We start from the raw sequence: 13,421 nt of genomic DNA, 5'->3' as shown, positions 1-13,421 counted from the left end.
GTACAGTAAACTTTAAACAAAACAAAGATTATGCACACAACACATTTGGTTCAATAACCAATGCTGCAAGTTAAATATATTTCCTAATTATATCCAAATCAAAATTAATTCTAAATCTCGTTCATCAAAATCTGCTCTGCATAAGGCTAAGAAAGTATGGCTAACAGAAGAGTCCACATTTGTATGGACTACCAAAAATTCACAAAGATTTAATTCCTTCTTAAGCCAATAATAAGTTTAATTGACTCTCCTGTATTAAAGTTATTAACATTTTTTTTACCTGTTATTAGTCCATTATTTGAACAAGCTAATTCTTACACCAAGAATTCAGAAGATTTTATCAGTAAAATAAAAAATATTAATATTGATGGACAATGATATTATAGTCAGCTATGACGCAAATAGTCTGTTTACAAATGTACCTGTCCCTTAAGCTTTGTGTCTGATTAGACAACGACTTTCTAATGATAACCAACTTCAGTATGAGAACAACATTATCTATTAACTGTGTAATGGAACTTCTTACTGTATGTGTTAGCCACAACTATTTTCAGTTACAAGACAGATTTTACAATCAAGTATCCGGTTTTACCGGAGGGTGGTGCTCTCAGCCCAATAATTAGCAAACATATTTATGGACAACTTTGAATACATTGCTTTCAAAAATGGGAGTATTAAACCCAAAATTTGTTACGGTATGTTGATGATGCTTTTTTTGTGTATAGGGAAATAAAATGAACATTCCAAATGAATTTTTACAATACATCGATACAATTAGGCCATCGAACATGAGTTTTAATAGTGAAATTCCATTTCTTGATATTTTTATGACAAAAACAAAAGAAAACACAATTAAAACAACATTATTTTACAAGCTTTTCAGTGGATAGTACCTTAATAATAATTCAAATCATTCTCAAGATGTAAAAATTAGATTAGAAAGTTTGTTCCAGAAGATTGATAATTTGGTGATTAATGACAAAGATAACATTTTAAAGGAAAATGATACGACAGAACTTTTTGATTAAACATAAAATATCCTCGGTCAATTATGGAAACGAGCTAAGACTAAAAACAAAAGTTGCAAGCAAATAAACAAAAAAGACAACCCTAATTATCTCACTACTGTAACTATTTCCTTATGTATATAGATCAGAAAACAACTTGTAAGATAAATTCTAAATTTGCCATGCATACTGTTTTTAAGTCACAAAAATAATCTAAGAAGCTACTTAACAAAATTAGAACCAAAAAACAAACAAAAGTAAACTTTTGTATTAAATGAGTCTAATTGTAATTAAGGATCTTTTTCGATCTAAACAATCCACAATTTATGATACTATTCAACTACAATATTTCTGTGTAATTAAAGATACATCTTGACTGACTATAGAACGGAAGTTGCAAGAATTATTTTATAGGATGACAAGGACTAGTGCAGTAATACATAAACAAGAAAGTTAATGCTGTATAATTTTTGCAGAGATGTAAAAACAAATTATAATTTTAATTATAATTACGATATTCTTTTTGTAGAGAAACAAGATTTCCTACTCGTTTGATTGTAAGCCTATTTTATACAATAATGAAGAAAAGAGAGGATGAATGAATTAAGAGTTTTAGCAAATAAAGTAGATATTTCATTGATTTTTCAGTGCACAATAGGAAGTTAAATCTTTAGTCGCACAATAAGATGTGTTTAACTCTTCGAGTGCCAGAGCAGAATTTATTCAGCTCCCATGTAGTCCCGAGAAGTGACAAGGGAGGACTAGATCGGTTATTTAAATATTTATTATTATTTTCTATTAAAGAAAATTCACAATTGTCTAATAAGTTTAATTTTCTTACATGAGGGCTTTCAACATCTAAGATGCTATCGTCAGGTGTGAATGAAGAGCTCCTCCTCGAATTTATTATTATGTTACTAAATGTTGACATATGGTATTGTACTTAGTCTCATTTGAAACATAATAAATCAAATAAAAATAGATTATCTTGATTTGATTTGTTACAGCTGGTAAAAGCTATTTGTCAAATATGTGCAGATTTTCAACATTCTGCACAAAATATATAGAAAAAATCAAATAAGTTATACAGATACTTATTTTTTTTTTACTTGAAAGTTGTATGTTCTCATTTACCTAGGGAAAAATAAAAAAGGTGTATATAAAAGTTAATTTAGATCATAAAATTACAATTTCTTTGTTTATTTTACGATGCCTTTCTATTGAACATACACCACAGAAGTAGATAATACATTAAGGTATTTACTTTTTGATGAGTATGATTACCAGCCCATGAAGCCATAAATGGAAAAATGAAAGCCCTGTGGACAGACTTGGAACTATGATTTGGAGTAGCACTTGGACACCCTCGGCTCATAAACAACTACAAGCAGTACCCTGTAGATGTTTCTCGGGATGAACTGCAACAGCTGTGAAGCTATTGTATGGAGCGACAGGTCTCTCCAAAAGCATCTTAGAAGATAGTAATGAGAGACTCACAGGCCAATATGTTTGTAGTGAAGAAGAAGAGTCAGCGGAACACCCAGTCATCTCAAAAGTGTCAGCAGAAATGAATTTTGTAAGGCGTTTTGTGGGCTGATGGACACGAGAAAGGCACAGGACCTTTAGAAAACCTTTGTTCCTGTTCACAATTAAAAGGGGACAAATAGTGAAACAAGTGTAAAACAACCCTGTGACAGTGCTTTAGACTACAAGCAATACACTCATTGTGGAGGAGGAAAGCATGTTTTCATACTGTGACCAGTTTCTGGCCTCAGACAATCTAAAAGAATCTGAATTTTACTTTAAAAATATAAGAAATATTCCACTTGCATTCAATTTTAATTTTTTTTACGTTCAAGTATTTTACGTAATTGGTAGTTTGGTAAAGCATGAATTATTAAAAAATGGTATACGTGTTGGCAGATTCTACGAGTGGTTACGCATGGCCTCACGCTCGTACGAGGACACAGAGCGGGAGGTCTCACAGAAGTTCGGCCGTGCATGGCACATGCTCTCGGACAAGGAGTTCACTCGTCTGTCCGCAGCACAACTGACAGCCAGTGTACACTGACATCTGACATCGTCTATTCATACTGGGCTCCACTACGTACCAATCACTCTTTGCTTAGCTACTAAATGATGTAAGTGTTGATAAATTTTGTTAACGGAAAAGGGTAATGAAACACACTTTCCCCTAAATGTCTTTCTAATTACACAAACCAAATTATTGCAAATTAAAAGTAAATATGATTGATTACCAATAGAATACATACGAGTCTCTGTCCTGACTGACTGCAGGTACCGCTAGCTTAGTTCCCGAGATGGGATATACAGATCAAGGAAAGTAAGGAACACACAACGTAAAGGTGTGTGGAAAGTTTTAGAATTGCGGAATTCTGACTCATCACAGGCAGTCACCTCTAGAGTGACCACGTTGTTCAATTCAATCCATACATATTTAATTTATTCCTTAACTACAAATATTGAAAAGTGTTACAAAATAATAAAAGACGGCAATGCTCTTTGAAAGATTTCCACAAAAATCTGTTCTCCTAAAGGCCTTTTAGTGCATATCACAAAGATAATAAAAGCAAAGTGTTTTATAGTAAACTTTGCTTTACTTCCAAATAACATTGAATTTTAGAACAGTGCCAAATCTCAAACACATACCAACCATCCGACTTTTAAGTTCAAATATTGATAAAATCTTTGTTAATATTAATTTAATGAATATACAAAAATTTATTGAAAATACAACAAAAGAACACACTTCAGGATTTCTTTTTTTCTACTAAACACCCAGCAAAATTCAATGTTATACTTTTTGTAATTTAAGAGAACATTTCTTCATGAAACATTCTTCCTATGTAGAGTTGACCACGAGACTAATGCATTTCGATTACCTTCCAACTTCATTTGATACGTAAAAACATTGAAAGTGGTTGGTACAATGTATACTAACTGTGTTATTAAATATTTATTTCTACGATTGTGATAGATTTTAATATTGTACATTTTGTAATACATATGTATTTTAAAATAAAACAATTGTAGGTAGAATTTTTTAAATATGTTATAACTGTACATATCATATTTATTAAAGTTATTTTTAAAAACAATAGTCTAATAATTATTGTCTGAGTTTTATTTTTCTAGCAGCGTGGGGCGATGTTCTTTACAGTAAGAATTAGACATATTAAGAAATTTGCTCCAGTTAAAAATATTAAGTGACGACCACTCATAAAACTTTTGAGGGTAATACTATACATCCCTTATGCAAAAGGATGGTTAGTTAGCTCTCCTTGAACAAAGTAAAGAGGATGTACGATAACTAGAAAGTTCTCTACTGGTTGAGACAGATTGCAGTGCAATCCAAAATTTCTAATTATGTATACTTTTGTGTGTTCTTTCAATCATTAGACCCTAGAAGATAATTTTCAAGGTAAGGTAGTTTATCTTTGTATCAATTAGTAGTAACAATCCTTGGCTTTCAGCCCTATTAATTATAACCTAATTTTAGAGGTAATTTTTGTGGTGACATTTCTTTATCTATGTTTATATAACATTTTTTGTTTGAAACGATGAGTTTCTGAACACCCTTTATAGCTCCCAGAGTATACATTTTTATTTATATACGTAACATTTGTTTTCATTAGTAGCCAGTGGGTTGTGAACATAATTATATTTAAATGTGTACTCTACTCCCTAATGTAAATTTAAACAATGAATAATCATTTAGGTGCTCCACTCATGCTCTGACAACCATGCCATAATGTGAAAGAAACTAAAATATTTCACAGATACTACTCCATTATTAGGGCTCAAAATAAAATTGATGGTAAAAACGGTTGTTCACTCAAAACAAAAAATATAAAAATATTGTATATGATTACAATTCATTATTAGCCTGTAGCAAGTATAACATTTAGTTATTTCGCAATGTTTGGGTTACTTAAAATAACGACCCTGTACTAATTATGACAAGATTCAAATGATTCATCAGTGTAAAAACATAAAAATGGGTAAATTCCATTAATAAAAATCACATTGTTAAAAAAGTGCAACTTAAAAAATGTTTGTGCTCCAAACTTAACATTGATGAAAAGTGAGTAACATCGATGTAAACATGGACTACATTACTCTAAAAAATCACATCTGAAAAAGATGGAAATGAATATGAAGGGGGAGGGGAAAAATAAAGAAAAGTCAAAGAAGAATAAAACACCAGTGCCAAGTTTTAATGGTTATATACACATGAACGTTAACCCTGCAACTGGCTTTAAGCGATTATCGACGCATTAACTACAGTTTCAAAATGGCACTAAGCTATTTTCGACGCATTAACTATGTCGTAATATTATCTCTCACAGCAAGTCTATTTTTACTTTGTTTGAAGTAAAACATACGTAAATCTAAAGATAAAGATTCAAGGTTTCATATTATACCATAAAACGCTCTATAGTTAAGTTAAATCTTTCATTATAAAATTCTAAACTTGGATGTTCACATTTCCGATTGCCATTTGTTTGCGTAATTTCCGAATACGCTAAAATTACCGTATGTTTGTAAAAATTCCCTATCGTGAGTTTACGTTCTACACGATCGTAAGTGTCGTCATTGAAAACAGTGTATTCTTGGCTTTCAGAAACATCTTTTCAATAGCCAGTAGGAAAATTAATGTTTATAAAATAAGCGTTTGAAAAGCTCGTGTTTTGTAAAATCCCAAAATGCCTAATGCGTCGAAAATAGCTTCATTAAATTTTGTTATTTTTGTTACTTTATCGTTGTCTGGAAATAGTGAAAATCATATCAAAACAAAGAAGAAGAAATGCTCTAAGCAACAGTATAATAGACAACGAAGACTATGAACTAGTATTTTATTTTTGTTCTGTTGCGCAATCACCGACTCAGCCAGTAGAGAAGAACAACGCATCGCATGGTTGCCATGTTGATATCTTTGTTGTTATTACGCCATTGCCGGTATTAGTGTATTGCTTGCTATTTATTAGGATATTTTAGACATTTCGTTATTTAGTGTGTATAAATAAAAGTTTGTTTATTGTTTTTTTTTAATTAGTGAAGTGAAAAATGTAGAGGTTAGGTTAAGTTTTAGGGAACAGGTTGGATTTTTGTGAAACTGAAAATAAGCCTATGTTCACGTAGGTTCAGTGTTTTATAATTTTGTAGAAAATTTAATTTTAATTAAAATTAAATTTTGATTTAAATTTATGCAAAGGTATTTATTATAAAAGTGAAAAAGTTTTTTTTTACTTTTTCTGAAGGTATTAGCGTTTTATTTCTATGACCGTCGCTTGTTTTATTTTTTTAACAAAAAAATAATATAAATAAAAATACATTGTTGTACATTTTTGTAAACTTCAATAAACGTACTATCTTTATAAATAATATTTGGATGAAAAGAAAATTGTTAGCTAAAAAAGTTAGGCATTTATTTCACAATTTTGACTTTTGTAAAAATTTAAAAAAAAAGTTTGTTCCCATATAAAAATATCTTATACAATGTAAACTTCTATAAATGTCATATTTTTCTCTTCTAAATATATTTATCTCTTAGAAAAAAATATTTGTTCATCCAATAGATTCCAAAATGTCAAAATGGTATACATAATAGTGCTATACAAACTTTTTTCAGATTTTGTAGTTTTTATAGATATATTGTTCAAAAGTACCAATAAACTTCTTTTACCTAAATATATTTTTTGTAATTTGTAATTGAGGTATATAAGCAAACTTTTGTATATTTTAGAATTATTCTAAAAACTTTCATATTACCTGAGAGGGTGCTATACATTTTGAGAAAAATTTATTCTTTACTAATATTTTTACGTTAATCTGTAAAAAAAATAAAAATACATTAAATGATTCAACCTTTAATATTTTTTTGGGAAACTGCATTTATTTCTAAAGACATTGATGTTTTTAAAATGTTTTTATCTTAAAAAATAGATGAGCAGTGATTAAAATACAAAACCCTTACAAAATCACCAAAAAGTGCCTGCCATTTTGGGAAAAATGATGGCCAGTTCCAGGGTTAACTGAAGAATACAATGTGAGTGCTGATGGATACATGACTGGACTGAGTACCTTCGAGTTGCGGCGAGTGACTAAGTGCGCAAGTGGCTCACAGCCTTGTCTAGGATCTCCTTGCGGATCCGAGGGTAGTCTGGGTTCAGCTTCAGCACCGCCTGGCACGTGCCGATGGCGTCAGCGTACCGTTTGGCCTTCACCTGGTTGAAGGCCAGTTTGAACCCCAACGCTGGGTCATTTTCCCCGCTCAGCTTCCACGCATGGCGGTACTGCACGCTGGCCTCCACTGCAACAACCCAGGCATACGTGTTTTATATACACTCTCTTGTTTTCTATTATTTGATAAAAGAAAAAGTCACAATTATCCAATCATTTTATTTTTTAACACGAGGCCTTTCGACATCAAAGATGCCATTGTCGTGTGAATCAACAATTTGAAATAATATAAATATTTTACAATTTAAAACTATCAGTTGAATAAAACTTAATTCAAGATTTTTTTAGTTAAAAATAAAATAAATATTAAAATTTGTATATAAAAGTTTGGGTCAAAAGAATTGTTATATTTTAAGGAAGGGTGAATTTTGAATTGGTCAAAAATCATTATTTCATATTTCTAACGCATGTTTGGCAATAGCTGATTTTTTCAGTTTGTCCATATTTATAATATCTTTTGAGTTCTTTAAATCTTTTTTTAATGGTTCTTTTTGTCTGGCCAACGTAAATCTTATCACAATCTTCACAGTTAATTTTGTAAATTCCACTTTTATTTTCACCTAAAATTGTATCTTTTGGATTTCCAATTTAAATTATTTATCTTACTTGTTGTGTAACTGTTATCTTTTCTTTTATCAAATAATAGAAAATAGTGTTTTCCAATAAGAGCTCCTCCTTCAATGACTTTGTTATTTTTTTAAGTAAATGACATTTTTATAGAACAGTATTTATATGAAATAAAAATTGAATGTAATACTCTGTGCAATGTTGTTAATTCCATGTCCTAAATGAAATGGTTTTATCCCAAAAAGACCATAAATTTGAAGTATTACTCAATGCGTTATCTCGTGTAAAATTTGGGATTTGCCCTCATCCATCTTGTTGGGGTATAAGGCACGTGGTATTCTATTAAATAAAACTCCATAATATTCTTTGTAGTTTTCTCATTTTGTCCAGACATAAATGTTTTTAATGTTATTTCATTATTGAAATTGAAAGTAAACATTTCCTTTCATTGTGATGATGATGTGTAAAATACTTACAATATTTCTGATCTTTCTCCGCGATGAGGCCCAGCAACTGATACGCACGGTGGCAGCTCTGGTTGTGCTGTAGCGCACGACGCAGCAGCTCAGTGGCCGCGTCGTGTCGCCCGGCCTGAATGTGCAGGTCTGCCAACAGAAGCCAGCAGCGCTCCAGGTGCTCTGCCTCCTCCACCAGCCACGCCGCGCTGGCCACACGCTTCAGCAGGTTGCGCGCCCGTGCCGTCTGCTTCTGTTGGACATATCCGTTGGCGAGCCCCAGCGTCGCTCCCACCCTAAACAGCAAACACATTTTAATTACCTTTAAACTTTACTATCATATCGAGCACAACCAAAATTTACTGACCATCTGAAATATAAATGCATTACAATTTTTAAACCAATACAATAAATATAACATTTATTAATAACTGTATTTATTTAACTTAATTATTAGTTCATAGTTAAGTTTTAAGTAATAATTTGAAAGAAGGTTTTATTATATTTTTTAAATCTAATCACTTCACAAGTGGAAGAATTTTAAATTGCAGCACACATGTTAATTAGTCACAGTGAGTAAAGTAGGTGAAACAGACTGCCCTCATAAACTAATGTTATTGTACATTACGATTTAGTGACATGAATGGAACAATTGTCTAATAACATCTGTGCATCTTGGTTTTTGTTGTAGTGATGGTACAATAATATTTTTAAAGTAAGTAATGCTTTTGTCACTTTTAATTTCCAAAATGAATTACAACATGAAATGTTCAAAAATAAAAATATTCTTTGTAATTTATTCAGAAAAAGGCAATGTAAAAAGATTTATTCCATAATTTAGCAGCATATATCACCAGAAGACTTTTTTACTTCAGGCTGATTTTTTTCGAAATAACAAGGTATAACAAGATATCTTGACTGATAGATCAGATTCACCACAGAGAAATATGGTTGAGTTTGTAGGAGTCTCTTTTCATGCCCAAGGCTCTTTGCAAGCCTAAACCTGAATGGTACATATCTCTTTACCCACTTCAACTAGTGCAGGCTGGAGTAGAGCTAGTCTTCTGTTATTCCAAGATGGTTGACCCACCCAAGTGGAGGATGGTCCACGTGACCTCAAGAGGAGACAGATCCAACCTTCCCCAAGTAAGTCTCACCTGAGGTTCTCCTGGCTGGCCAGAGTGGTCAAGTCCGAGATGGCCAAGTCTACATCCTGCTTGTCTTTGGAGGCCAGCAGCACAAAGTTCTGGAGTAGCCGGACATTGCTCTCTTCATCCGCTGTGTGAGGAGACATCTGGGACAGCAGCCTCGTCCCTGTGGACACAGAGGCCCCGTCCCCGGAGTCCCCTGCCAGACACAGTTCCACCATGTTGTGCAAGGCTTGCTGTCCCCACTCAGAGTCCCCACGGGCACTGTTGAAGTGATGGAGAGCGGCGTTTACATTCCCCACATACCACTCGTAAAGCCCTGCACAGCAATTAACATGCTTTACGAATAACAAAAATCGTATAAATCCCATAACAAAGGAATTTTGTCTAGTTAACTCAGAAATATTAAAATTATACAACAGAGACAAAATTATAATTTTTACAATATTATTAAAGTATGAAAACCACTATATGATGATTTTCAAAATAAATATCTCAGAAAATGTCAATGTTGTACAATATTAGAGCAATTTATTTGTATAAGGTGTCCAGTATTTTTCCAAAACCAATTTAATTCTTTTTGTAATTGCTATAAGCATTTCAACATAAAACCAACACTGTTTGTGTAAATTTAAAAACTTATGATTGAATATGAATTGTAAAACCTCAAGTTATATAAAACCTTTGTTTTGTTTTTTTGTTTTTTTTTTTAGCAAAAAAAGATACTAAAAAATTACAAAACTATATTAACATAAAAAAAACATACAATTCTTTATTATTTACATTTGGAGCCTATAAATCATAATATAAAAGAAAAAAAGGGTTAAATAAAAATCAATTTGTGAAGTACCGTACCATATTACTGTACTTTATATCAGTTCATCAGAGCATGCCTAACTGCAGACAACTGAACGGCAGTAAGTACCAACTGCTAAAACACAGTTGTCTGTCTGCGACGTCTATGTATGGAAGTTACCTGCCCGATGGTTGGTAAAAAAATTGAAATCGCTAAATATTAGTTCACCTGAGAATTGCCACCACCATTTTTATAAAAATACATATATGTTTATATCTTAATATTTTTAAATGTAGATAGAGTGGTTTGTACATTTCGTACACTTAAGCTTAACAAATATATTGTAAGTGGTACAAATATATGGTAATATTTTTTCATATAAATGGTATGCACTCTTGAAACTTATTTTTTACATTCAATCAAATGAAAGTTGAAGATAGAGAATATGACCTAGTTCTGAAAATATGTCCACTTCTCTAAACTTCTACAAATCCTTTAAAGCGTTATTCTTGAACAACTTACAAGTTAAGGAATGGCAGAAATTCAAATTATTCCTAAAAATACTATTAGGATTCGAGGTCTGAGAATGCAAAATCGATTAAGATTTGCAATCGGATTTGAGATTAAAAGTTTTGGATTGAATCGACACTAGTTACCGGTGCAGTAGGAGAGTCCTGGATGTCCGGGAGCGAGCGCGGCCGCAGCCTGCAGGAACGGTTGTGCCTGCGATAACTGTGCAGTCCGCCGGTAGACCTCCACCAGGCGAGCCAGGGCCACCCAGTAGGTGGGGTGGCGGGCCAGCAGGGTGGAAAAGTGGGTTGCAGCAGCGGGCAGGTCCACCCGGCGGTACGCCAGGTCTGCCAACATGAGCAGGGCAGGCTCGTTGTCGGGGTCACGTGACAGCAGCGTGGAGCAAACATTTTGGCAGGAGCTCCAATCGTTCACCTGCAGTGTCATACTCTGTCATAATGAGTGGAAACAATTGCAATATACATATTTCTTAAGCATTAGTAAGCCAACAAATAAACAAGCTGTATAGTGTATACTCTATTCCCTCCCACAGACTTACTCTACCTTTGATGTTTATGTCATAGGACATACACGTAACACCTTCACTCTGGTCTGGTCGATGTCAGATCTACACACTGCAATGATGTAAAGTAAATGTGAAGTGATACACATAAAGTTACTCTAAATTTAAAGCTACAAGTATTTTTTTTATGCAATATCTTATTGCAACTCATAATCTTAATGAATTACAATTAACAACTTCTCTTCCTATAGTATGTTACCACCTATTTCATGTATGATGATCATTAAGATTTTCGGTCCTTTCTCTCCTTTTTACGCCTCAGCTCCTAGTCTATGCCAGCTAACTGGGTTCATTATATCTATATTTGGGTTCACTGTGTCTGTATTTCATACTTTACCTTTTAGTGCTCTCCAGAGAATTTAGATTAGAATTAAGAGAATTTTAGTGCTCTGAGAGAATTTAGAGCTATCTCTCAGAAAGCTGTGACTTTTATCCAATAGTCTATGGAGGAGGGTTGTTATTTTTTTGTTCAAACTGTATCAAGAGTCAAGAATCAAGAAATCTTTATTGTCTTTAAGCACTTGAAAATGCAATGGACGACGTCACTTTTTCTTATATCTAAAAGGCCTACTCCTATCATACCTTTAAAATCCTATAATGCAAGTGTAATGATTAGACACTAAGTCAAAGTAAATGTTATATGTACATGGTAGATGTGAATAACGCCACAATTTGGTCATTAAAAAGAAAATAAAAGTAAAAATGGTTTTAGCAGCATCTCGTTAAATATAAAACATATCTAAAACATTATATATAGAATAAATTAAATAGTAAATAAAAACAATAAATATATAACAATAAAACAAATAAAAAGTAACAATAAATAGATAACAATGCAACAAATAGAAATTTACAATAAAATACGTTTAACAACAACAAATAAATAACAATAGATATAACTATTAACAAAAACATAACTATTAAAAAATTAAAGTACTAATATCACAGGTTAAGTAGTCATTTAAAGAATAAAATGTATTATCAACAAGCCAATTACTCACAACATTTTTAAATCTACTTATTTTCAGGAAGTTTATTAAAAAGTTTAATCTTCATATAGATAAAAGTGCCTTTGGTTTTCTCCAATCAAACATTCATCTGTTCATGCATATATTTTTTTCTTGTACAGTAGGAGTGTATTTCTTGTCTACTAATAAAACTGTCTAATTGTTCTTTGACACTAAGTAAAGTACAATAAATATACAGGGATGGAAGGGTCATAATTCTAAATTTTTTAAAAATTGGGACACAAGAAACTCTATTGCCAACATTTGCAATAATTCTAATTACTTTCTTTTGCCAAATGAAAGCAGTTTTAGCACTAGTACTATTCCCCCAAAGTGTTACACCATATCTGAGCTGGGAATGGAAAAAAGGCATAATATGCTGTGATTAACATTTCACTACTGATACTATACTTTAGTTTCCTGATAAGGTATGTAACCCTAGCTAATTTTTTACAAAGAAAACTTACATGTGCATCCCAATATCATAATTCCAATTCAACTGAATAACTGCTGTCATAATTCAAATCTTGAAACATTTCAACCAACAACTGAGAGACCAAAACTGGCAGAACCAGTAATATTCTTGGGCAGGTGAGTGAAAGGGGTAGCTAGGTCGCGATTGGCTGAAGCTTAACCAATTACTGATCAGTCTGACCACTCACTGATCAATCTGACCAACCAGAGATGGCTTCTTTATCATAGGCTAATAAGATATTGATGACGTAATGCTATCTTTTTGTTATTTTTCCTCGAATCGTGTTCTTCACTGCTCTGAAACAGTTCAATTTTCGAGGGAGTTTGAGTACAATTTTTGTGACACGTAATATTCACTCCTTTTTTTCTGTCATTACGGATGTCAGGAAGAAAGGCCACTTAGGGCGTTCTTCATTTGACTCGGATCTAAATGTGGTATATTCTAATACTTAATTTTTGTAATTTGTTTTTCAGCACAGTTTGAACGGGAAAATCTTAATAGAATAGATAATAGGAGAACTAAGATTATGCCATGTTACTTTTATACAATTTTTTTATTTATTTACTTCCAATATAATTACCAACTATTATGCTGAACTGAGCTTTACTA

At 32.4% G+C, this 13,421-nt stretch overlaps 2 protein-coding genes across 2 annotated transcripts in view; one reads left to right on the top strand and one right to left on the bottom strand.

The window, feature by feature from the left end:
- Positions 1–4,086, top strand: part of LOC124367212 (F-box/LRR-repeat protein 21-like) — a 32,305-nt gene extending 28,219 nt beyond the window's left edge. The window contains exon 9 of the mRNA XM_046823865.1: positions 2,931–4,086. Within this exon, the coding sequence (XP_046679821.1) occupies positions 2,931–3,078 (148 nt within the window). The 3' untranslated portion in view covers positions 3,079–4,086. The remainder of the gene's footprint in view (positions 1–2,930) is intronic.
- The window catches only part of LOC124367182 (tetratricopeptide repeat protein 21B-like), an 84,268-nt gene that overhangs the window by 19,159 nt on the left and 51,688 nt on the right, over positions 1–13,421 (bottom strand). The window contains 4 exon segments of the mRNA XM_046823832.1: positions 7,113–7,341; positions 8,315–8,589; positions 9,451–9,760; positions 10,894–11,182. Of these exon segments, the coding sequence (XP_046679788.1) occupies positions 7,133–7,341; positions 8,315–8,589; positions 9,451–9,760; positions 10,894–11,182 (1,083 nt within the window). The 3' untranslated portion in view covers positions 7,113–7,132.

The sequence above is a fragment of the Homalodisca vitripennis genome, chromosome 8 (assembly GCF_021130785.1).
Source record: "Homalodisca vitripennis isolate AUS2020 chromosome 8, UT_GWSS_2.1, whole genome shotgun sequence".
Taxonomy (NCBI): domain Eukaryota; kingdom Metazoa; phylum Arthropoda; class Insecta; order Hemiptera; family Cicadellidae; genus Homalodisca; species Homalodisca vitripennis.
Note: the sequence above shows the minus strand (reverse complement) of the source record. Positions and strands in the feature narration are given on the sequence as shown.